At 41.2% G+C, this 26,826-nt stretch overlaps 2 protein-coding genes across 6 annotated transcripts; both read right to left on the bottom strand.

Annotated features, from left to right (window-relative positions):
• Positions 1-778: 778 nt before the first annotated feature.
• On the bottom strand, positions 779-12,323 carry ndc1 (NDC1 transmembrane nucleoporin). Its single transcript, XM_022254058.2, has 14 exons — positions 12,162-12,323; positions 11,435-11,555; positions 11,113-11,214; positions 10,539-10,765; positions 10,170-10,235; positions 9,842-9,950; positions 8,797-8,975; positions 7,471-7,645; positions 6,719-6,907; positions 5,471-5,710; positions 4,748-4,927; positions 4,130-4,230; positions 3,405-3,577; positions 779-2,401 (listed from the first exon to the last, which is right to left on the bottom strand). Exons 1-14 carry the CDS (start codon positions 12,201-12,203, stop codon positions 2,338-2,340), a joined length of 1,968 nt encoding a protein of 655 aa, XP_022109750.2. The 5' UTR covers positions 12,204-12,323; the 3' UTR covers positions 779-2,337.
• Positions 12,324-13,856: 1,533 nt separating this feature from the next.
• On the bottom strand, positions 13,857-26,708 carry LOC110989582 (NACHT, LRR and PYD domains-containing protein 1-like). 5 transcript variants are annotated; one of them, XM_087144142.1, is made up of 10 exons: positions 25,699-26,708; positions 25,445-25,555; positions 22,013-22,074; positions 21,316-21,672; positions 20,773-21,015; positions 20,564-20,626; positions 19,698-19,868; positions 19,118-19,269; positions 18,688-18,751; positions 13,857-18,166 (listed from the first exon to the last, which is right to left on the bottom strand). In XM_087144142.1, coding segments are annotated over exons 1-10 (3,522 nt in total). In that variant the 5' UTR covers positions 25,701-26,708; the 3' UTR covers positions 13,857-15,869. The 5 variants fall into 5 exon arrangements, with proteins under 5 accessions (XP_087000268.1, XP_087000269.1, XP_087000270.1 ...); XM_087144143.1 differs by lacking the exon at positions 20,564-20,626; XM_087144144.1 differs by lacking the exon at positions 25,445-25,555.
• Positions 26,709-26,826: the final 118 nt, after the last annotated feature.

The following is a 26,826-nucleotide window of genomic DNA, read 5'->3' as shown; positions in this document are numbered from 1 at the left end:
CACCGCGCAGGCGCATTTCTATCTTGAGCAGATTGGGTGCAGTGTAACCGGAGGGCCGGGGCGGGGGGGGAACACGATTATCCAAACAGTTTTTGAATTTTGTTGGTATGGCAAGTGCAGTCTCCGAGTCGGCGTTTGTTATGTTTTGTCACACGGGCCAAAGTATCACTGTATGGACTTGTAGGAAGGAAGGATTTCTGCATCTGAACGAGATGACGTGTTTGATGACGGATTGATTATTTTCAATCGATTACAGTTGACAATAATGTACGGTGATACTTTTCGGCATCTGGCACTGGCGGCAGAAGGGGGGGATGGGGCCATACAGTACCCCCCCTTTTGACTTGGGGCTCCATCCCCCCACTTTTTGCAAGTCATAATTATAACGGTGGTTCTTAATCGACTGGCATATTAATGGCTGATACCCGATGGTCTAACAACTGGCCCCCTCCTCACTTTGAAAATCGCTTTCCACCGGATGCCGGTGGCATCTGGATCATAATTATGCAAGACATCTAAAGATATGATGACATATATATATCCTAATTTCAAAAACAAATATCGACAATTTCATTATGGGTAATCTGAATATATACAATTTCAAATTCTTACGATGATTAAAAATGCAGGCAAGACATTTTTTACCTTGGGTCTTCATGCATATGTATGAACTACTTCCACCATTCCTAACTGTTTACTCGACTGTTATACGCGGCTGTTGGTTATCACCCATCAGCGCTTTCCTTTTCTGAATGCTTACCTCAAAAAGCAAGAAGGGTTTCAATCTTTTTGTTGCTTTATTCAGGTACAGATTTTAGAGGTTGAAGGAACCAGATGTGCCATGCACTGAGCAAATGGTCAGGTTTAGGTGCGGCAAAATACAACTGCATTAATGATTAATGTAGTCAAGTAGTGAACCATTTCAACACTTTTTAATCTTTGAAAATATATTACAAGAAAATGCCAAAATTTTCTACCCATTTTTTAATTTTTTCCAAAAAAAAAAAATAATGATAATAAATCCTCTCTGATGACACTTCATGCACTCATGGAGATTTACCTCCAACATGGGTTACCATGGGTTACCATGGTTCACAATCTGCCAGAGTATCATTAAAGCTCTAACAAAGTATTCTCTGACAAAAGCCGGACGACTTATATCAAGCTTTCCTTCAAAATGTGTAGATGTTGAACACAACCGAGACATTCACACAGTACAATTTGTACAGTATTGGTAAGAACCATACCAAAAATTACAGAGTTGGTGACCAAATGAAATACCCGCAAAATGAGGCTTAAGAAAAGGTGGAAATGACCTCAAATATTTCATATTATCACATGACCTCACCCAATATAAGCTCATTACATAACACTCAACAAAGTGGCACTTGACATCCTAAAATTAATTTTTATCTGGCGCAACCCTCGTCTTAACCATGGGCAGAGATTTCTTGTCTCAATGGGGGGGATGCTTTCTAAAAGGTCATCCTTGTGCAGAGTCTGACTTGGCACAAGGTCCCACTTCAATTAGGGGGAGGGTATAGGGGTGCATAACCTCCCTCAGTGAGGGGGATACATCCTCCATCCCCGTGATCTCTGCCCCATGTACGCAGTGTTCACCGCATTTGAAAAAGTCCAAAATCCTGCAATAGCTACTTAAAACTGCATTCCACAGCCCCCAATCCCCTTTTCAGTGGGAAAGACCATGGAAGTAATCATCAATACACGTAGTCATAAATACTTCCTCCAAGCTTGACAGCCAAGTCAGAAGTAATGAAATACTCCTGCTTTCCAGAATCAACCCACTTTTCAGGGACGCCTCAATATTAGCTGCGTTTCACTTTTTTTCCCCCTAAAACTTGATTGAGGGAAGGAAAACGTTGAAACAGAAAGTCACTTGTCTATTAAAACAAACATGCTCTGCAATGTACGATGTTGGGAGTCAGTTTTTAACATTGAAACTGGGAGGGTTGGACACGGTGGAAAGAAAAACAATCAATATACACTGACACCTTTGAATGACTCTAATGTATGACAATACATGTACATGTGCAGACTAAATTCCTCAGTAAACCTTGTTTTTTTGTCTCAGCACCGAACAACATCAAAAAATCCCCCAAATGGGTAAAAACAAGGTCAGTATGAAAACAAAAAGCATACTACAATGACATGCACCCAAAACAGCCGTATAGCATAGCCAGTTGCATATTTTCCAGAACGAAACGTCTGAGAATCTAAGGCCAAATAGTTTACTGGAATATGATCAAAACTGATATATTCCACTGTTGATTCCGAGGCAAGCAACGGTCATTTGAGAGAAAGGTCTCGGGGATGGCTTCACTGTTTGTACTCCATTAGCTGCTCTAATTTCTGCTGGTATTCTGGGGCCATCTGTACACTCCTGAAACAAGAAACAAATGCATGAACATTTGATACAATAAAAACGCTACATTTCAAAAGAGTGCTTTCTCAAATTTATTATTGTACCGTTTACTTTGTGTAGTTTTATGATTGAGAGCTGGATGAATCTGATCACCTCTGAAGGTGAGGGTGTGTTTGTTTTGGGACTGTGACGAAAATCTGCAAAAATGGTTGTTCATTTTAAAGAAGACAGTACGCTAGTATAAATCGCGATAGACTGACAAATTACAAACATTACATTAAAGAGCTTCCATATTTATTTGGACAGATAAAATCAGAGAAAACATGTTTTCCTTAGAGGTGCTCTTTGAGCTGACAAAGTATACACATTACTGCGAACGTGATTAGTTAGTTGAGTCGTTAATTACACGTATTTAGCATGACTTCTGCTCCCTAACATAATGGTGCAAGTTATGCAATATGCAGACTTACATAGTGCATTACTTCAAAACAATGTTTCAGAATTCGATGCGCAATTTGGCACAAGTGGAGCAACCTTTGCAAATAGTTTCATAAAATTGGCCGGAGGAGTTGGATTTTGGTGGACACTGACGATAATGGCAGACTTTTGAGATGCCAATGCATATGCAGCAAGGTATGAGACGGAGAGAACCCCCCCTGCTTTGTGTTGATCATTGTCTCACAGGAATCTGGGGAATTCCTTTCAGACATCTTGGGGGGATGTGTTAAGTAACAATAGTCTGGAATGTGTATAGGGATTGGACATGTTGGGGGGTACCCCTCGGTCTCATTTCTTGCTGGGTATATGCCAATGGCAGCAGACACAGTGGTCAGACGCACACTCAGAACAACATACAGGTACCAGTGTGTCGATAAGCTCAGATCTACCAATAGGGCCAGTTGTCCACGTCTTCCAGCATCTCCGAGTCTCCCGTGAAGGCCAAAAAACCTGCCCTCAAGATGCAGAGAGGGGACAGTAATCTACAGATGTTCCGGTAACAGTCCTGGGGTGCAACACTTACTTTAAATGGGGGCCAAAGGTGGCCACAATTCGATGGAGTGATGTCGTGACTGTGGACTTCAGGTCAAGGCGGAGTCTGTCGTCGGGGTGTACTGGGCCAAGACGCACAGGCCGGAAGTCACTAGGGCTCCTCTTAGGGACGGAAGTGGGAAGCTTGAAGTGCTTCTCAACGGCCTTTTAAAGTGAGACGACAACACAACCCATTATTCTCATGATAACACTAAGGTCGTTCGAAAATATCAATGCGTATGCCTGAGGTTAGCCCTCTCAGCATGGCTGTACATTGACATTGACTCACAAGCACTTTACCTGCTGTAACTGGCACGACATCAAGTGCTTCATTCTTGAATGAGCTTAATGCTTTTTTCACCTGCTAAACTGGCTCATTGTTTGATGCTTTGATGCAGCCAGAGGCATATTTTTTTTTTTTACCCTCTTGGAATTACTAGTACTCCAGGCAAAGCCAAAGATGACATGCTTTCTCTCCCGGGGTGCAAAACACATGTAACATTACATCACACAATATAGCAGGCCATCCCATAAGGACGGTGGCATGTTCACAAAGCTACCGCTCTCCTTACCCCTTCAAAGACTAGCCATGACTAAAACCTTTGATAGAACATGCACTGACTTCCTGCTTCAAAACCTGCACAAAATGTTTCAGCAGTTCACGAAACGGGCAATCAGCAACACAATTAGCCGGTCCACAGAACATATCAGACTCACACTTTGCAGGCCGAGCATGCCGACGAGAATGTCCGGCAGGGTTCCCTGAACCACGCCGTAGGTGTCTTCGTGGTAGGAGGCAGCCACCAGAGAGGACAGAGCTGCAAAAAAAAAAAACAAGAGTGAGGGAAGACTCCGTGAAGATGTGACACCAGCACCTTCCGTTATTATCCTTGTTTTTTCCTGTTCTGATTGTGACCTTAATTAGCATGTGCATGACCTCTCTGTGGTTGCTATAGCACCATTCTACTGTACTGCCGGAATGCATACTGCTTCTCTGTTTGGGTGGTCAAACAATTGCTGTGGACCTATTGTATTCATTATATAGTGACATTCAAGCACAAACTCAGTACTTTCTGAGAGCTTGTTTGGGTGGGACGTAAATCAGTGACCAGCTGAGTGAAGGAGTCTTACCACTCCAACACTGAGCTTCCAGGGTCAGCTGGCCAGTTTGAAGCCACTATGGAAGTGGGTAAACAAAAATTCAAGTTGGACAGAAACCAAGTGCAGAGGTAAATTTTACTAGTTAACACTTGTCTCTACTAAGTCACCATTTCTACCCAGTTTAGGACATCTACACAAGTGAAGCAGTACATCGTTTCAAATATTCTTGCTCACCTTCCAGAGCCCAAATGTGCAACTGCACATCCATGAACAAGGCCCGGCTGACAGCTTCCGGGAAAGGGTTCAAAAGGTAAGCACCGAGCCGCCATCTTTTGAAGATGTCCAGTCTGTGTTGCCACGACCACATACCCAGCCCAGGGTATTCTCTGGAGGACTGCGAAGACTTTCTTTGATCTGAAAAAAAAAAACCTTCATTAAAAATACTTCCTTGGAGAATTTCTAATCCTCTGTTAAACAATCAGTCTAAATTACACTTTTGCCAGCTTTATGCTGTCGTAATATCAATCCTTTATTTACTTTCGGTGGCTGAAGGAGACTTTACTATATTGGAAATGGCTACCCGGTGTGTGTTTATTTTGCAGACAGTTTCATTACTGATCTTCAACTGCCTGGGGATAGAGGAGATGTGGCAGTTTCAGTGGCACAGGGCAGTTTGAAGGGAAAAGTGTCTGGTTCGGGGAAATGGGTGGCCGGTTCCAACCTGCCTTGAGCAGAAGCATCCCCTCATCTGTTGAAAAGAGCCATGTTGGTGGGGAGTGTTCATTTTGTTGGTAGCCACGCGACCGTAATGAATGCATTTCACAGTCATTTCTGAACCGGAGAAAAGCAGTACCCACCAGAGGAACCTCTGTTGTTAGGAAAACTGCGCCCTCTCTTGGTCCTGCTCGAGGCTCCTAAAATCATGCAAGAGATCAAAAGCTGGGCTGACGGGCTTACCTCTGTGAATGGGTTGACCGGTCAGGGGGTTGTACCCACTTCCCGGAGTAGCACACCATGTGCTCTCCTTGGGCGGCGCGGTGACGTTGTGCACCCTGCCCGTGCCTGGAACCTGTGGAGTTTCCAGGACGGGGCTGAACACGGGGTCAGTCCCGGTGACCGGGGTGATAGGGGAGGCCACAGAACTGCGTAGGTACGGGCGCCGAGGCTCCTGGGGTGTGTACCAAAAAGTGGCGGAGTCTATGAAGAGAGGAGTGGGAGGGAGAAGACAAAGATAATATGGCTTGACAGTGAAGTTACAATATCAGTGTGTAAATATCTGCATAATGATGCTCTGAGCAGTGTGAATTTAACATTTTTACAAGAGAAACATGATTCCATGTAAAATCACACCTCAAGACTTGAAAAAAAGAACACAAAACATTTATTGATCTAAATAACAACCAGTAGAATCAAACAAATATTTTAATGTGTTGAGTTGTGGATTGTTTCCTACTCTCAACGTTCTAGTGACCAAAGACAAATAACTAATGAGCCTGATTTTTTTATAGCACCTAAAAATTAGTAAATGCAAAAATTTGTATTGAAAACTAAATTTAAAAAAATAGTAAAAGATAACAATTTTGTAGAACTTTCTCAAGGAATCCTTGGGAACATCCACTCTCTTTTACCTTTTGTTCAAATGAAACACAAAAATTTTAAGATGTCACTGTTATTCAATTTCCTTGTTTTTAAACAGAAAGATTTTTTAATAATTAACATTCTATGGCATAAAATATGGGCGATTTACAGTAGTGTGCCTCCAAGAGTTTGCAACGCGTTGGCCAATCACAACCCACAAAATCTGTCGATCCATTTCAAACACATGCACTTGGTTGACAGATTTCCCGCATTGTGATTGGCCAACACGTTGCAAACTCTTGGAGGCACACTATTGTGGAACGTCCATATTGCCAACTTGTAGGGAATTTCATAGTGTTTATGGCTATACATTTGTCGTTTTGCAAAATGAGAGAAAGGTCATTCTTTTGGTACATTTCAAATAAATAAATCAAGTAAAAAGCCCTATATAATGTAGCGTCACCCCTCAGAAAGGCCAGAAAAAGAAAAATTGTCAAAGTTTTTGGTTACAAACAAACAATTCTGCCCCCCCCAAATTTGGTTCTTGATTTGCCGAAGCACGGCTACCCTCCCCCTTTTGTATTATGGCATGAGCACACTACACCAATCAATAAATCCCATACAGACCTTCCTGGGCAGCAGCTCTCCCATTGGTGACCAAGGTACCTCTGTCCCTTGGAGCGTCATCTTGGCTTCGTCTCTGCCGCGCCAGGCCGTTTGACACCCACTCTTGGTGCGCGGTCAACCGCTGAGTCAGCGAGTCAATCAAAGACAGACAGGCCGTGGAGATGTTGGTCCAATTATGAGGGTGGCCACCTTTTGTTGTTTTTTTCCCCCGAAGTTGCGGAAAGCAAAACAGGAAAGACCAAAACGTGTGAGCTGAATTTTAAACAGACTCACCCGGCAACAAGAATAGACCATGGAGGAAGGACAAATCTAGCCATGATTGCGGCGATGATCATGGGGTACAAAGCCGACTTATGGTTGCAAAACAGGTGTTGCGTAGCAAGCATTCACTGCGCTCTGGCTATGGACATACCAGGCATGCCAGAAAGCAGTAATTGACCAGTTGTTATAGCCCGGGCAGTTTGAACTCCTTCTGTGTCTTTCCTCCATGAATAGACCGATCCCACCCACTGCCCACATGACACCAGTTGACACGTGCATCTTTCTGACGCCACACAGAATTTTCCAACCACGCACACCGTATGCATGTGCACACATGGCAGATTTTGGGCAGTCAATTCAAGCCCCTGGCTATCAATCTAACATGCATATCAAATACCCCTTTCATTCTTTCTCTAAGAAAGTGTTTACAATCTCTGAAAATGCAGCGAGTCAAGTTTAAGTACAGACTTGCTTTGATTGGTTTTTCTCACCTGGCTGGCTGAGCGCAAACACCTGTTTCCTGCGATCTCGCCCGCACTCTGCCAGCATGCTGAGGTCCAGGTAGGCCAAGTACTGAACCAAGGCGCAGTGTTTCTCCGTCAGTGCCTTGTGCAGACAGCATTCCTCTTGACTGCTCAAAGGGACCTCGATGGGAAATTGATAGACCTGATAGGCACAACAGCAAGACACATGTAAGCTTATGTTATGTGATTTCTCTAGTGGGATTCAGCAATTAAGAAAGACAAAGTGGACTAGAGAAAGAAATACAATACGCTGGTTGGACAAATTGGATAATGTCAAATCTGCTTGTCTGTATTTAATAAAAAAGGAAAAATCAAAGGTACGATTTTGTGGTTTCTGTCCCCGGGGTTCCATAATGATTTTGTCCTAGGTGTAGTATTATTTTGACCAAATATAATGATTTTGAAAATAACAACATACTAAGACTATAATTCTTCACAAAGTTCTTTAAGTATTTTTGAATACTTAATTAATCAAATCAATCTGATCAATCAAAATCCAGCGTGTGGAAACTGAGGCTTCTTGTATCAAGGCACATGAGAGTGAAAAAACTTCTTTAGACAACAATCCTGAAATTGGCTGGACACCAAATCCCCCTTCAACCAGATTGTGCCAGTGGCAGTTATCAATGTTGGTGATGCTGGGGCGGGATGATTATCATTTTTTCTGTTTTTAAAATTCTTTAAAAATTCATATCTTATTTACTGGCCACTTACACCAAAAAGAAGGACTGTGTGGGGTCTACTCTAATCTGACAGACAACTTCTATTGATGCCGGAGTATTTCAGCCAGGCCTGCTGCCTTGTAAAAAGAGCCCAGATTGTGCGGTCTTACGTAATTTTCTTTTGTTCACGAACCTGGCACAGTGACCTGCTCACCTCTTTTCAATAGGGCTAGATTAGCGTGCAGCAGTACTGTGTGGCTCAGCGCTGCGGTGGTGGAGTGCTTTTGTCCCCGGTGGTAATCCGCTCGCACTAAATCCCCAAAATCGTGGTATACTATTTCAAAACAAGGCTGGATTATCTCTAGTATTGAGAGTGAAAAAATGTTGGTAATGCCCAGCAGCCTGGTCTTTTGTTACAAGGCCCAGTTCCCTTTGTCCGATTTCGGAGACCCCGGCCAAACGTATAAAGAATACGTGTCCGGTACCAGAAACCCCGGCGGCAAGCGGTTAATTCATGACAAACACAAAGACATGCGTGCTACAATTGAAGATGCTTTACTGAAAAATGCTTCCTTTTGAAGGGTTAAAATGCCTCCGAAAGTACTAAAAACATTCGGGAAAAAGTTCATACCTCTGTGTTGAAGACCTTGAATAAATGTAGTGACATGCACCAAAGATGGCTGGTGATGAAGCCGGTCAGGACAACATTCCACAGAAGGGTTAGGTTGAGGAGACCACTGATGGCGTTGAGAGGTGTTGGAGATTCCTGGAGATCCAGGTTCACAAGCAGCCAATGCTTTGGGATGGATCCTAGAGAACAACATACTGATACGGTGAATTGTTGTCCCATGAGGCCTAGGGCATTACTGGTAATTCCAATATTCAGCTATTCAATCAATTAATGCTTAGTTAAATATTTATTTTCAAAATCAAACAGTTGAAGATGAAACTCAAGGAAATGAAGTGGTTACATAATTAATTATGCGGTAATACAAAACTGCATTCTAAAAGCATTCAGGTGTTGTAAATTTGACAGAACTCGATGCATAGGCCCAATAATACAGCAGCACGGCCAAAAACTACTTTTCCTTCAAGTTTTACTTCTTCCTCTTGTAAAACCATGTACATGTATATCTGATGGAAGGTTGACTACTTGAATATTCCATCATTCATATTGACACCACCTTAGATCCATCTTCAACCCTCACAGTCCCCAATCCTCCATTAGTTACACCCTGTATAGTAAATGGCAGGATATGGGAATCCTTGGTTTAAAAGAAGCTTTGCCGACCAGCAATTCTGAAAGCTGGACCTTTGAAAGGCTAGGTATATGATGCTGATAGGAATTAATAATACTAGGTCAAACAGATTTTTTTTACTTAATGATAATGACCTGTCCTAAATCCTCTAAAATCCACCACTGTGCGGGAAAAACCAATGGCATATTCTTTGTACCCTAACTTTCAAGGAACATCCGAGCCCATCGTAACGTCTCAGAAGCTCTACTTCCTCAATCCCGCAATTTCCTCCCAAGCCTTCCAAAGAGTGCTGAAGGATCAGGGAGCATTTGGGGCTAGAAAACTGATGTTAGCAGGCACATGCCCAATTAAATTCTCTCAGAAAGGGTCATTATTCGCGTTCTGAAGCTGCTGGAATTCAGACACGGCTCATCTTACCGAACAGATAGTACAAGAGGTAGAAATAGCCGGTGGCTCGACCTGAGAAGATCAGGTTAGCATAGATACTCTCTTGCAGGAAGGTTCTTACTTGGAAGAATTTCAGTTGCTGTGGTATGAAAGGGAATTAGTCATGATTTGTGAATATGCAAACAATTCACGTCTAAAATAAACAATTTCCCTTATTCTAAGCTAGAGCAGACATAATGTACTAAGTTGGTGATGGACATCCGTTTTGATTACAATATTTTATTTGATAAATGAGACTTGACAGTATCAACACCAAAATGTTCAAAACCAAAACAAAACAAAAATACTAAAATGTTACCTGAATAATTGGGAATTCAATGCGATGTGCCTGGGTGTGCATAAACCAGAATGAGTACAAGAGACCCTGCAAACAACAGAAAGTCAAATCCAGAAACTTTCCTACTTATACTTTTTTAAATGCAGAGAGGAAAATGGTGAATTGTACAGAGAGAGGATATTCAGACATTACACAAAACAAATATATTTCACATTCCTACAATGGAAAAAATTATTTTCAACTGATTGCGAGTCCTTACGGGGAAACTACTGAAGGATCGGCATAAAAAATGAAGGCATTGCGATGGTATCGGAAAGTCGGCCCCCTGGACCTTTTGGGTTTGAAGAGACAACGGCTGACTCTGCATGTTCAAAAGCTTGTAATACATACCACGTAAGCCCCGTGCAACACCAGAAACAAGTGGTTCTCGTTGAGATGCTGCTTGGAGCCGTCACTCGACAACACCGTCAGAGTGCTGTAGGGTGGACCAATCAGGAAGGACCAGCACCATGCCGTCACTCCACCAGCTAAGGTGTGGCATGCCGTGTGAAGCAGGTTGGACGGCTTGACCACGCCCCAGAGGACAGACAGACGGTTCAGGTGCACAACGGGGACCACTGAAGAGACACATTGTTTTTCGTGTGTTTGCAACAATTCAATACTCCAATGTCTAGATTCGTAGCAATAGTGAAAACCACTGAAATTATTGATTGTCTAACACTGTGATGTTTAGTCTTTGTTGATATATGCCTCTTGGCACCAGTATCTAACTGGGATAAAAAAAAGTAACACTTTGCCAATGTTTAAATATAACTGCTGTGAAGATCCATGCGCTGGTAAATAAATTTAAAAAAATATTTAATTTCAAAAGTACTGAGAATGTTTCAGTTCGGCATTTCCTGAGAAGAAAAAGGAGGAAAACCTGCCGAGGATTAAAATGACAAAATCAGCTAAGACAACTCACCTGTATAGAAGAGGACATTACTGATGGCTACCAGTGAAGTCAGAACAGCAATCAATAGAATGTAGCCAACACTGGAGATGGAGAGTGCAGTTACCAACCAGTCTAAGAGAATTCAAAAAACAAAAAGGCTCACGACCAAAACTCCACAGACACAAGCTTTCTCCTTTCTCAGGGCTACACTTCCTCCTAAAAGGGATTTCCATGATGTAGCTGACAAAAGATAATTTTCCCGCCTACTCGCATGCCATACAAAGCTTCAAATATCTGCAGGTAATTTTCTTAAGATGAATTTTCCTTTTTTCTGACTGCAAAACAGACTCACCACGAAACCAGAGATGCGGATGAAAGATACTGATCTTGACGAGGAGAACAAACAGCCCAGCCGTCCCCGGTAGAAGAATCACAGACCAAGCTAGACTGGCTCCAGTGCGCCATCGAAACACCTGATGGAAAATAACAGTACGCAATGTAGGCGGTAGATATTTGCTTTTTTTTGCCGGCAAAGCAACTCAACATGCAGATTGAGTGGTTCGGGGGACCTAGGCAGTCGGGCACTATTACTATTACTTTAGGGGTTATTTTTGTTATGCCCCAACTACAGCATAAGTCCCAACTATAGTTGGGCCCATCCGAACTAGAGTGCTACAGTTGGGCCGGCCCAACTACAGCAGAGAGGTCCTGTGTGCATGATGTGCCCAGCATGTGCCAAAGTCATATTGTTTACAAATGTCATGTCATTGGTCACAGGGCTAACAGATAAAGTGCCATTTTATATGAATTGTGTCAAGTGTGAGACACACTGACTTGGATAATGTTGAGACATTTCCCACAGACATTGGTCAACAATAGTTGGGCCAGCCCAACTGCAGCAGTACATTTGGGACTGTCTCAACTAGTTGGGACTTATGCTATAGTTGGGGCGCGGCGTAGGGTATCCGGTATCCCATTCTTGCAGTCCCACATCCGGGAACTTCACACAACACTAAAGGAAATTTTGCCCCTTTGTGTTACAGATATCAGCAAACAACACCTTCCCGTCGTATACTTACATCCCTCATATACCAATTTCGATTTGTTATCATTTTCTCCATACAAAACGAATTAAGCAGAAAAATATCCCCACAACACTCCTGAAATCAATTCAAAAACCGCGGCAACTTTGACGGGCCCAGCCAAAAGCACGTCGTTCTTGCTGAAACTAGGCTGATTCCTATCTCTTAAAGTGTCAAGAACCGTATCTTTGGTCTGGGAACCAGACTAGATGCCAATGGGCCGCGGCAGGCGAATACAAGAGCCGGGGGGGGGCCGGCAGCGATCAGTCATTATCATGATCAAACCATGGAGGCAGGAAAAGACATAACCTAATGGCAATTTTCTGAGTTTCTCTTATGTGCCTCTTCAAATTTTCATCAAGTCATAGATGCATATATAGTATTCAAGAAATTTTTTCAGATTTAAAAATCAAAAAGGCTTTTTGAAACAATTTTAAAGGGCGTGCCAATCCCTGTCGTGACGGTGAAGCTGAACAATGTGTGACTCGCTGGTGCTGACTCATGAGTCCGCCGCTTCCAGCCCGTTTTGTTGAATTCGCAAATACAATGTACCAGCAACTTTCTGTGGATTGAATTGTCCAAATCTTCTTGTTTTGGCTAAACTTTGAAGTTTGCTTTCTTGTGAATATTTTATATTTTTTCCCTAAAGTACAACTTGACCCGGTGTTGGAAGAAAAAATAGAGGCTTGAATTGGATCGTGTAATGTAGTGGAAACTTGAACAGATTAAAGTTTTGCAGGCGCACTTTTCTGTAAGGTTGTGTATGCAATGCATCTCATGATGCATTGCAAATGTCAAAATGATTTGTCAAAATAGGAAATTGGGCAGGTCGATGTTTATAGCATCTAGTGAAAAACACATTGCTGACTTGCTCCTGAACGTCATCATCATGCCGGCGACGCTTTTATTCCATCGAATTTTTGGCTGAACTTTAATGAGGTTTTCTTGGCTTTCAAAGTTGTTTTATATGATGTTAAAGAGCGATCTTTCGTTAAAGTGTAGCTGTTATGAATTTTTTTTAAATTTCTGCAATTTAATACTCAATTTTCCTAACTGCACATTTGATATCCATGCGGTACTAGGTTAAACGCATCGGAAAATTAAATCTCTGAAATCCGTGCTTTCCAGACAACCGAGGGCGCTGTTGCTGCATGCTTTGTCAACCTGGAATGAAAGTTCACTGCCTAGGCTTTTCGGTTAAAATTGTGAATCCACAACATTTCTAAGAAAGTGTTAATTAAGCGCTTCTTTTTGCTATAGGTTTTACAAAAATTAACCGATGAAGGAAACGGAAAATTTAGGCCAGCAAAATCTTTAAAACAGAGGTTTTCGGTGCACAACCCAATGTAACGAGTGACATCACTGTTTATTTGGCTCATAAATATGGAAATGCTCAGCATAAAACTAAAAAGACACTAAAGGACCGTTTGAAATAGTGAAAGGAATATTGATGTACAAAAGTGTATTTCGGAGGTTTGTATTGTCAAAGAATCATAAAAACAACCCTTCAAAGAGCTAAAACGGGCGAACAGCGCGCGAATACACATGTTTACGCTGTAAATTGCCAGCATGGCCATGTCACATCGGGCGTGAATCAATCTCTAGCTCTGCGCCTTCCAATCTTGACAGGTCGTGGCAGTGGCCTTTGACCCGAGTCAACCAACTAAATGTATGCTAAATGCCCCAGATGACTTATCCATGACAAATTCACTCTTTGCTTTCGAGTCTTTTATTTTGTTAACAGTAACAAACACTATAAAGCACATCCAATTGCAGTTGATTTAACAAACTGTATAAAGCACATCCAATTGCAGTTGATTTAACAAACTGTATAAAGCACATCCAATTGCAGTTGATTTAACAAACTGTATAAAGCACATCCAATTGCAGTTGTTGATTTATAAGAAATCGAGCACGTGCAATGATCGAAGTCTAAACACCAAATGACAGATATTTCTGTGAATCTTAATGCAAGAATTGCCGCTGAGTACAACTTCTAAGTATTTTGCTTAGTTCAGCTGAGGAATGTTTTCTGAAAGATGAGGTGGGCCATTCGTCTTAAAATGGTAAAGCCATTGTTTTCATTCCTATCACACAACAGTATGATAGGAATCGTATAGTGTACCCGATGCATTTTTTTGCAAGATGATGACTGACATAGATAGACATCGACGTCAACATTTGCTGTCAGACCACAAAGTTTCATTGTATCACGACGCCTTGATTACTGATCTTTTACATTTAACAAATTGAGCTGATCATAGTACCTAAATCTTCTGGTTAATTTTCTATATCGACAATTAAGACTTATGTCGAATAATAACATCACCAGCAACAAGCACAGCCAAAACGGAAAAAGAAAAACCTCCGTCATGTTTCAGACACTCGTAAGCTATCTCTCAAATGTACAATTCCATACGTGTACAAATGTTTTAATCTACATACAATAAAGTTATCTTTTCAAGCAAAAACACACCTTCCCATTTTTTGTTCAAAGAAAGACTTCAAGATTAACTTTCTCAACAACAAAACGAGAAATATTACACATAAAGTATAGGAGAAACTGGAGTCACACATTGAAAAGGCAATCTAAAAGATTAAAAAATACTAATTCTCCACTTATATTGTTCTCTTGAGAAAAAATAATGATTTACACATCGAACGAATTATTTGGCACACTTCAAATTCCCTGGCATCATGCGGAAGTTAAATAGAAGTCATATTTTTAATCACTTTTAAAAAGTTCAATTGAACAAAATCTTAAGCGTCTATACGCACATTATATTTTATTCAAATCAATGGAAAGTCCGAAATTTTGATTGACTAGTAGTTTTTCACTGATAATAAGAGAAGGAACAGCTGACCATGGCACAAATTGGCAAAAACTACTTGCTAAAATGAAGGCAAATTTCCACACGGTGGATTTATACAAGGTGACTTGATCTGGCAAGCGACGGTAGCGCATATTTTTCATTTGTCCATTCTGAGGTTGGCAAGCATACAAAAAAGATTCAAAGAAAATAGACAGGCGCTAAATTCTTCAACTTGAACTTACTACACTGATACTCTACAAATGAGAAGAAAGTCACTACGGCTTGATTTTGATTTGAGATGTTTGTAAATTCTCAAGTGTATAGCTAAATTCAAGAAATACCTTCAAGATCAGCTAAAAAATTTCTGTAAATTTTACAATGATTTCAAGGTATCTCTTCACTTTCTTAATATTCTTTGTTGGCACTTCTGTCAGACATGCTGTGTAATTTACCATAAGCTCTGAGACTTTTGTATGGGAAATCGTATTCCATCTATGAAGTTTTAGTGGGCTTTAAGTCAGTGATAGTACCAAAAAAAAAAAAAAAAGAACAGTCGTCTGTCCCAACTCTGCGGAAAAGCTCATTATGAAGTCTAAAGGAAATTCAGTTATGGGTAAAAACAACCTGCTTTGATGGAACAGACGTACGGCAAATTTCTTAGCCATTCTGTCATTTATCTGCTTGTTCTCAGCTCTTGGATTGAAACAGCATCAGAGAGGCTGTGATTGCTATCAAGGTGGCAATGATTTGGCATGTAAACAAAGCTTGCAGTAACTTCACTGATAGAGACGTAATTAATTAGTCAAGGAAAAGAACTCTGTCACTCTCTTTCAACTCTCATTAGATACGGAAAGGAAAAGGGCATTGTGGGAAGGACCGAAACATAGCAAAATTAGCCACTTGGGTGTCCTTGCAGCCAAAACTGACAATCGATATTTCCCTGGACTGGTTCCATCTTGGGAAAGATTTCTTTAACCACTCTCTCAACATTTTTAGGCTTCATACCAGTCCGACGCAATTCCAACATCAGGATTCTTGAGCAATGTGTTAGGCTATGGGCAACGACTCTTACAGCATGTGTAGAGAAGCTGCCTCCTGATATGTAAAGTTCACGCAATCTTTCAGCTCTTGGCATCATTGCTGCCAGTGACATTAGATCTTCTTCCCCAAGATCACAGTCGTAGAGTTCCAGATACTCCAAGAAAGGTATAAGTGGCAATAGGCTCTTCATGTATCCATTCAGCCTGTTGTTCAGCACACCAAAATACACCGCCTGACTCTCTGCAAGACTTGAAGCAATGTCCAAGAGGACCTCTTCTGACCGGATGATGTCGCATTCAATGCGTAGGCCAAATCCATAACTTTTGGTCTTGCAAAAAGGTACAAGTACCTCAACTGCTCTCGTTCCTTGATCCTGGGGTTCAGCCGCAGCTCCATCACTTCCTCCTTGCTCTTTCTTATTTATGCAAACTATTGTCCGTGCTGGCTTATGAATAAGGTCTGATATTGTGATGCTGAGTTGGTTTAACTCCTCCCCCAAAGTGTCTGAGACTAAGAGACCAAAGTAAAGGTGGTCAACATCCACACGTTGAAGAATACTTTTGACTTGGGACTGATCTTTGATGACATGCAAATAAACCTCCAACCTCTCAAGGTGGACTTTTGGCAGACGACAAACATAAGCTCCACCCAAGGACTCTAGATCTTGAGGTAATGGGATCTTGTCTACGTAATACTGGAGAGCTGCAAATTCCTCCTTGTACTTAAGGGACAACCGGGATCCAACCCCTGCCTCGAGACTATCTGACTGGGATTCGTAGTACAGCATGAGAGTCAAGTGTTGCACCCAAAGATACCTGTCAGATATTAACTCATCTTTAATGCTGCGGACGTGTTGGAAGATTACAGATGCCACTTGGGTATTCATACCACAGGCAAACCGCAAAACATACTCAACTTCTTGTACAGTGTCAATTGTCACTTTAGACAATAGCTCCTGCTGGATGAAAGACTCTGTTTGCCTGACAAGAAAATAGGCTGCGAAGTACTCCTGGAAGGTCTTATGAATAAATGTAGCAGTGGCTTCATTTGAGCCAGGCCTCTCTAAGAAAAATCCTAACTCTAATCCATCATTTAAAGATGTCCCGGGAAATTCACCATGTGGAAAAACAAGTCTTTCCCCGGAGGAGTCCATAAGACCTGCAAAGGCAACTTTTCCAAGTGCGCCAAAGACTTTTTCTTCCCACCCTTCTCCCTTTGATTCACGTGATGTGTTGTATTTCCTTTCCCAGTGTCTCAACAGAGCATCTGTCACCCTCCTGTACAACTCAGTGATTCTGGCTGGTAGGACCTCATCTTGCCTGCTGTTATCCCAAATGTAACAGAGCAACCTCAGCATGATTGGTATCTTTGCAAGTATCTCAAGAAATGCCGCTGTCTCAATCTGGCGAATCAGCCCCGCTGCTTTAGCACTGTCGTTGCTGAAACGATGTTTGATGTACTTGTTTCTATTCTGCTGGCTGAAACCAGTTGTTTCAATCACCGCAAAAACGGGATCTTCATTCCAGGAATTGAGCTTCTTCATCATGTGAGGGCGTGTTGTCACGATGATGCAGCAACTAGCTAAGGATTTGACAGCCAAAATGTCTCTCACTGAAATGTCTCCTGGTGGTGCTCGCTGGTTGAGCACCTTCAAGTTTATCTCATCCAGTCCATCCAGGATAATCAAAACCTTATGACCGACTTTTCGAATGACAGACCCCAGAGCCTTCTTGCTCACCGTTTGATCGCTGGGAAAATTCTGACGGAGAATGGCACTTAACAACCCAGACTCATCAATCATTTCTTTCATCTTTAAAACGAACACAAGTTCAAATTTCTGCATGTAATCTGCACCATTTGCCCAATCATAGCCGAACCGCCTGACTAGTGTGGTTTTACCACATCCAGCCGCCCCTTTCACCACAAAGTGCCTTCTCCTTTTCTGTCCCCCAAGTAGGCCAATCATCTGCTCACGTGACTCGATTGCCACGGAGTGGTTTTTTTCGTGGAGTTCAAGATCAATGAATATCTCCTCCGTGGACATGGCATCACCTTGATTCTCCTCTGATGGGTCAATTGAGATGTTCTGCATCTTTGCCTGGAAGAGAGGTTTCAGTATATTCTGGCAACCTTCCACAGTAAAGTAATCTGAAACAAAATGAAAAACAAAAAACACAGATCAAAACTCGTAAAAGCAATTATCGCCAACTAAAATTGTTCAGTTGGTAGAGCACTGGTATGGTGTTCCTGAGGTAGCAGGTTCAAATCCCACTCCATTCAATTTCTTTGTTCATCTTTATAATCAACTAAAATTTTGATAATCATCACCTGCGATGATTTCTTCTGACGATTAGCGATGCTCCTGAAGTGAAATTTTGACCTCACACAAGAAGTCTATAATTTGGCACAGTTAGTAAGTCAAATTATGAGGTATAATTGTTCCATTTTTTGTGGGAAGACAGGTCCTATGTTGATTGCTTTTACGGGTACAAGGTCATACTTCATCTCTTTTCACTTGATGAAATTATTGCATTTAGACGTTCAGCATAATCCCTATCCACTTTGAAAAAGAATTCTTGGATAAACTCATGTCTATCAGGAAGTGAACTGGTCAATTTATCAATGTAACATTAGCATATTTGTGAGGAAAATGAATTCACTGACCATACCTGAAAGAGGTGTACCTTCTTCGGAGTCTCTTCCCGGTCTGCCACTATTTCGTCTCTTTTGTACCTATATTGTGGTAAACAGAAAAAAAAATAAGTCATATTGATCTCTTGCAACTGCCCACAGCTTGGTTCAATGGTTCAATATGAGCAGGCAAAATCCCTCCAGCAACCTCAATTTAACAACAACATTCCTGAATTATTTCCCCCAAACTTTGGTCTCAGTATCAGACCAAACCAATCCCTCTATTCTTGTGCCCTTGCTCAAACGGTTCTTTCTTTGCCGTCCTTGTTGTGTATTTGTGGTTCTTGTCCAGCCTTCACTCAGATCTGTTATGCTGCTGGTGATCTAAGCACACTAACCCCGCAGTGATATATCTCTCTTCCTCACACAGTGACACCATTATGACATTTTGTCCTCCTTTGCTCTTACCACAAACAGAAGGAGCCAAACCACTATCATCAATCCAATGAGACCACCGAATGATGACCCCAATGCTATCTTAACAACTGGAAGCTCGTATGGGACCTCGGTAGTTGACGCTACCACTTCCTGGTCCCAAGAGGTGGTCGTGCCTGCCGAAACTTTACATGGAAAAGAACATGTAAACTATCATTAGGGTGACAGAAAGAGGTTTGACATATCCATTTGAATTGTTTACACGGCTCAAAGCTTTACCTACTACAATGGAAGATACAGCGTTTATAAAACAGAGCGGGAGCACCTGGAATTAACAGGGGGGGCACGATGGAAGTGAACCTCAACATACAAAGGGGGTCTTTTTACAATGGGAAGTTCATGTTTAACCTCAAGGGGGTGCAATCAATTTGACAAGTAATGTATTAAGCAAATTTCTCCCAATTTACACTCTCTATACATGTTTTTAAAACCTTGAAAATTGGTCATTAGAGCAGGTCTTAAGTCTCCAGTCTACGACGTGATAGGTATGTATTGACAAGAATATATGCATTGATGTCTGGGTGAGCATAAATCACAAGTTCATTGTGCCTACCTGGTCGGGGTGATGGGGGGCTCTGAATGACAATATTGGCGATCATGTGACTACCACTTTTATCCCCAAGAGCGCTACTGTAGGCCTCACATTGGTACCGTGCGTCACCATCACGTGCATAAACAGGGATTGTTGCCGATGTCGTGTATGTATTGTTGATCTGAAACCAGCCTTAGGAAAAGAAATGAAGAAAATAGTGATTTAAAACTTAAGGCGACAAAACCGACTAATGTTGGACTAAAACCCTCAAATGGCGAGGCACGGGTGTGTTCATGTATTCGTGCTCTTTGCTCTGAGGCATCCGAAATGTTCAGGTTATTTCTCTTCAATGTCACATCCACAGTTAGGGGATGATCTCTGCAAAGGTGCTCTGGAATACAGCCATTTGTTGAAGCATTTTGATAAAATCACAATAACCAGGCAATCATAATTATGAATTAAATTAAGGCAATCATTAAACAGTCTAATGCCATCTTAATCAGCAGTTTGCAATTTCTTTATAATAAATTCATAATATTCATGATATTGAGAGTGGCTTTATCCCAGGTGAAAAAGGTCCATATTTCCAGTAGAGCAAACAGTTTTAGCCAACTCAAATTTGAAAAAAAAAGTTGATTACCAGTAACACTAAAGAGAAGCATTTAAAAAAATTATTAGTTGGACTTTGATGTCCATTCTACAAATGGTTGATTCACTGCAGAGCCTGCATGATGCTCAACCTTAACCCTAACCCTCCTCAATCCTTCAACTGTTGGAGGACTGAGGAGTGTTAGGGTTAAGCATTTTGGGCACAATTTCTTTGGGAAGTGCCATGAGCTGTACACTGCCATGCTGTTTTCAGTGAAATAGAATAAACCAGAAGTTACCTTTTAGACGTGAAGAGTTTTGCCCGCTAAAATATTTCCATTTCACATTTTTCCGAACATCAGCTTTCTCATTATAAATAAAAAACAACAAAGAAAAATAACTTACTCATAAAAATTGTAACTGGATCGAGTATGACAACATTATTGATGGCGTAGTGAGTGCTGTCCTAGTAACACTGAAAACAAAAGGTGCACCAACATCAACTGACCTGCCTCCTGTGAATCTGGTGGAAAGATTATTGGCTTGACGCTTTGGGTAGCCCCGACACGTTGCTTGTTTTCTGAAAACAAGCGAAACCATTGGATGTCCACAGCCGGCTTGGCATTACGAACCTCGCAGGTTAGACTTGATGAGGTTACATCGTAAGGTATGTATACCTCACACTCAGCTGACTTGCCAGAAATGGAGCCATCGCAATCAATGATTTGGGGAAATGGCTCCCTCGGATGCACTACAAGTAACAAGTAAATGAACTTCAGTCGTCTTTTTTGTGTGTAAAAGCATACCACTATTTCACTCTACCAATCTGTTATTTAGGTGACATGTATTTCAAGTTGTAAGCAACACAGAAGACAGTTAAAATATTAAAAGTTATTGTATGTCAGGCCAGTACAATTTGACAATTTAATTTTCTTTATTGTCTATTTGAAACTAATTTCGGTGCAATCATCCCACCGTGAGCTGGCCACAATAATTCACATTTCAATCTGAAGGCAAAAAAACTTTCTTCTTAATAGAATGAAGCTCACACCTTTGACGGCAACTGATATATTGCTTGTGTGTAGTGCTTCCTCTCTTGGCTTAATACGGCAGAAAAATGTCCCTGCATTTGAGTCAGTAACATTCTCGATGACCAAGGAGAAATTCCCGTCAATGTCGTAGACGCCCTCCGGAATCTCATTTTGGGGCTCAACTCTCCCTCTAAAGAAGGAGATCAGCAAGGAAAGTGGTTCCGTGTTGGAGAAGTACCAGTAGACGTAAGCTCCATCAAGACTGCCTCGCGACAACTCCTGAGATTGGACGGTAGGGCAAGGGATGATCCCACGCTGGCCACGCTCCAGGAAGACTGTCCTGCCCTCAACGGTCACATTCATCCACATGCCACCAACTAAAAACAATTGAACACGTGACCCGAGAGCAGAATTCATTAGGAATTATTCACAATTCACATGGTGGTCAGTGTGCTTGTCGGTTGGTTATGTTAGTCTTTCTACCAGCCTGCTACCTGACCTTCCTGTACGGGCCCAACTTGCTCGCTTGCTTGCGCCCCCTTATGTTTGAGTTGAGTACATGATTAATGATCTTCCTAACAGACTTTCCGTAGATTTCTATTTCTTACAAATAATCTCCTACGCAAGGCTTCACTACTACAGAGGTGCGCCTGTCAGACTTTCATAGCCGGCATGCAGAGCAACATGCTCATGCAAATGGCCGCACTTTACACATACCCAGTACGAGAATGAAGGCTGATGCCAATCTGACTGGATTCATCTTGCTCTCTCCATACAATCTGCAATGAAACCAACAAATCTGTTTCACCCATCCACCAACTAAACAGCCCCTCCACCGTTGTGAGTACATGCAAATGCAACAAATTTTCATCAGGTCCACCCTTCAACAAACCTGTCCCATGAAGACAAATTCCTTTGATGGCTCGTGCACAAGAAAAGTTCTCACACGCAATTAAACTGCGTATGTTTTCAAAATTCATGCACAACTGAGCCTCACAAAATATTCATCCAGAGACTTGGGAAAAAGGGGTGAACACTGATTCTTAAACCTTTTACCATACGATGACAAAGGGAAGTAGTTCTGCATAGACTGCGCATGCATGTGCACTTTGAACTAAGTCCAAATGTATGTAATGTCGTTACCTATGGGAAAACCCATTCTATGGTTGGTTAATACCTAATAACAAGCACACAATAATTCTCTGTATCATTATCAACAACTGGAATTTCCCAATCCTGCTTTCTGTTGACATAAATTTCTTCTATCATCAAAAACGTGTAGTGGGTCTTTTTTTCCATTTAGGTTAAATATTCTCAGTGAGAATCTACACAAACATTTTCTCATAAGTTATTCCCTGGTTTACTTTGTGAAATGTGTAAACCCTTATCTCGGAATTTCTCTAAATCCTTAGGATCTGTCCTCACTTTTGTACCACAAGTGCTACACCCAGTGCCTTGTCAACAACTGATCCAGAGACTAGGAAATGACTGTGGAAACAAATTTGTGCCCAAAAGTTTGAATAACTTAATTGTTCAAAACTGATACAGTTCAACACAATCATTTCTGACATGAAATTCAAAATGCCATTTGCCATTTCCTTGAAATGTTGTTTTGTGCAAGGTTGAAGAAGACACGTCCCTCAGCAGTTAAAATCAGTTTCAAACTTGAAATAAAATTCAGTAAGACTCAGGTGTCTTAACACAAACTAAAGTGCCACCACAATTTCCATGAAAATTTGCATTTTGTCTTCATGGAAACTGTCTGATCAGTATACATCATTATAATGAACAATTCTAAATCACACCATATCCTAGAAACAGAACATTTTATTTGTAGATAAAGAACAGAAAATGTTTCCACTTTGAAACTACAACAGACATTCAAACATCTGTTTTACACGTTAAACTCTCATATCCTGTTGAACAGAACAGGAAAAGGAGTGGTTTCCTTGTCAAACAGATTTGCTCAGGGTAAACTTAAAATTTGTGAGCACAACAATTTTTGCCCCACCAAATTTATTGTTAAAAGCTCCTAGTCTGAGAAATCACAAAGTTCAAGATGAAATTACATTCGTAAGAGCCACAAAGAGTGCCTTCCTTGTTTTCACAAACAGAACACCCGTAAGTATTTGTATCTTTTTGAAAGTGAAACAAAATCTGCTCTTTAAACATTCACCAATATCGATGCCATTTGAACTAAGTAAATGTACCCTAAGAAAAACAGAAGCTGTTGAAAGAGGTTTTTATGTGAACATAGACCTGCCTGTCTTACAAACCTGTCTAAGAAATAAAGAGCAGTTCTAAATCAGTGATGACTTTAGAAATGTACAAAGGTATTTCACGCCACTGTTCCATCACAAAGGTTTAAACATTTTCTGCAGCCTCCCTTGCATGTGTTTCTTTAAAATGTTTGTTGTCTTTGTTTTTTATTCCTTTTTTTAATCACCTCTGAAAGTCCAGTGTGCATCATAACACACTGTAAGATTGTGTGCTCAGTACAAACGGACTTCATGCCCAGGCTGTATATGGCTTCCAACAATCTGCAAACTACAAAAAGCCTGCAAACTCGGGGGGGGGGATCTCATTTCAAAAGTGTTTATGAAACAGACAATGTCTACTTTTAAAACCCCTAATTTTTACCTCGCTTCAAGGTCAAAACACAACAACTAGCCAAATGAAGCTTTGACTTTCTGTACCAAGCAATACCTGTATCCAACGAGCCACTTGCATGGGTGACAGCTGTCTCGTGTAGACCACATATTTTGTTTTCCAATTTTCGCCATTAGTTTGGCAAACCCCCCCCCATTAGTTGAAAGCATCAGCAGTGGTGTAACCACACTTTTATCTTTTTGAATAATGGATCTGCCAATGTTTAGCCTATTGCAGCCAAATAGGAGGAAAAACCTGAAAAAGTGACCAATTTTTATTTTTGCCTTGATATGAATATTGCACAAAAATCTCTGAATTCTGTACTAGGGCCTAAATAACCTGATTTTCCTCCCTTTTTGAAACGATCTTCCACAACTGTAAATTAGAAAAGAACAGACGAGTGACTGATGGTGGAATTATTCACAAATCATTATCATGCAATATCCTGATTGCACAAAGACTGAGCGATTGCACAGACAGACCAATCCCGCCCAAACTGCTACCCCTAAAGCTGTCTGTGCCCCCTGAAACTACCCCAAGAACTACCCCCATTCATTCCAAGGATGATTCATCTCAGTTCTAGCTTACTCTTTGTTTGCCATCGCATTGCAATTTCATTAAGACCTAACTTGAAAAATTGGTTACTGTAAACTTCCGTGGTTGGCCTCAACTGAAGAATATGGCACTGTCATGCCTGTGCCTGTTCAGTTGCTGAGTAGGCAAAGTATCAGGAAATTAGGCCGCTATTTTGACATGACCCCTATACTACGTGAGCTACACTGGCTCCCGGTCATAGTACGAGTGGAATTTAAGATACTCTGTATTATTTTTAAACTCATCCACTATTGTGACTCGGCGCCACAGTACCTTATTGAACTGTTGTTAGTGCAAGATCCTAACACTGGTAACATCCGTACGAGAGGTCGTGATGCCATAAAGCTCAATCAACCTAAAATACGCCCAATGCCAAATAAAGCATATGGCAATTGTGCATTTTCCGTCTATGCCCCCATGCTATGGAATCGGCTTCCTGCCTATCTGAGGAACATTGATCAGTGAAGTGTCGACTTTTAAAGTACAGTTGAAAACGTTTCTTTTTAAAAAGTGTTTTAATTCATCCCATGTTTTAAAGCGTTTTATAATTAATGTGTTTTTCTTGTAGAGCGTTTTGAGATATTTTATGGAAAATGCTATATTAAGAATAAATTATTATTAGTATTATTATTATTAGGTGCAGCAGCAAGTTAAACCACATAATTATCTGGACCATGAATCGGTAGAATATCCACAGCCAAATAAGCAAAATATGTTTGTCACTGTTCAGCGCAATCTTGCATCTAGCACAGAGTTTAAGTACTCCATCTAGCCTTGATTCGCCTTTGAATGAAATCCATTCATCAACTCAGTCTGAGAAGGGAGTACAATAAATTGGGGCAAAACTCAAAGGCAAGATAGCGCTGAACATGATTCACATTGCGCTGGGAAAAATGGTTAAGTTACCTTCCTCGGGAAGATGACAACGTTTTTGAGAATTCACAGGTAGGCGTAGCTTTGGTGGGAACACGAGAAGAATGTGCCCGTAGCAGACTTAAGTTCACATGATCTTGATTCCTGGACCAAATTGAATAGGGTTTGAATTGACACTAACGCTCGGTGTTGATGTTGTGCTTCAGCGTTAAAATGAACAAAATGGCCGGCCTAACTCGGCACGCCCAGACAAAATCATAATATTAATAATAATTATACATGCTTACATCGAGAAACTAAGCAAAATAGAACATCTTGTTCCCAGGTGCTACGCTCCACCATGGACGACTTTGGCCAACCGACTACAGGATGCAGGACCCGCTCAAGGAAGACGAGGTTGTCAAATGTTATGCGCAGCACATCGGGGTCAGCGCGCGCACGCACGGTTTCGCTGGGAAGGTAAAGGGGAAGTCCCTGATTGTGCAATGTCACCTGGGATTTCCAGCCCAGATTTTTTTGGATTTTGACACAGCGGCATCTTGAATCCTAACCTCGTCATAGAATGTGTAAAAAAGCAAGAGTGGAAAAAACCATGAACACCCCATCTGGGCAAGTTATACCAATTTTGTGATTGATTATTATTTTACTGAATTAACTCAGGATAAAAAAAATCCATCTTTTTTGTCAAAGGTAAAAAAGCTAGACATGCCCTTGTTTTGTTTTCAAATTAAGGTTTCGAGTTCGTGGTTTAATATACAAGATTAAGGGATGTTACGGTTACCATTTGGAAAGGTTTTTACTGTCGTAACGTAGGGATTAATTTTTTTTTAGTGATGCAAATATACATGCTTCAAAGTTTAAAGCCTTCCCCTAAAGTAGCAATATTGTCTCTTACATTAAAAAAGTGATAATCATGGACCGAATTTAATGTCTCCGTTGCACGGAGAAACTGTGCAGATATGAAAAACAATGAAGGGGGGGTAGCCGCCTATAGGCAGAATTTTCAGTGTTTTCCTGTAGCAAAATAGAATTTTGACCTGTTTATATAAACTGACATGCAGGTATAGTAGGCTAAATGAAGATATGAGTAAAATATAATCATCGATTTCGGTTTATCTTTGTAAAAACACTGGGATTTAACCATCCCGATGTTATTCAAAATCCATTTACCGTCCCGTTTCTCTTGTTGCTTCTAAGTTCTTCAGTCCACTCGTTGCACCATGCTGCGGTGCAACGCAACACTGATGCACTCTGTTTGACCTCGGACACGTATAGGTCAAGTTGCTGTCTACTACGGTGACATGGACCGTGTTATTGCAAGTCACCGTTTGGTGTAATATGAAGACCCACCGGCGTGCATTTTATCGGAAACTTGATCAACGAGATGTTCAACTTTTTTTAAAATCCTCGCATGA

Source organism: Acanthaster planci, linkage group LG12, assembly GCF_054643075.1.
Source record: "Acanthaster planci isolate LZ-2023a linkage group LG12, COTS_SCS, whole genome shotgun sequence".
Taxonomy (NCBI): domain Eukaryota; kingdom Metazoa; phylum Echinodermata; class Asteroidea; order Valvatida; family Acanthasteridae; genus Acanthaster; species Acanthaster planci.
Note: the sequence above shows the minus strand (reverse complement) of the source record. Positions and strands in the feature narration are given on the sequence as shown.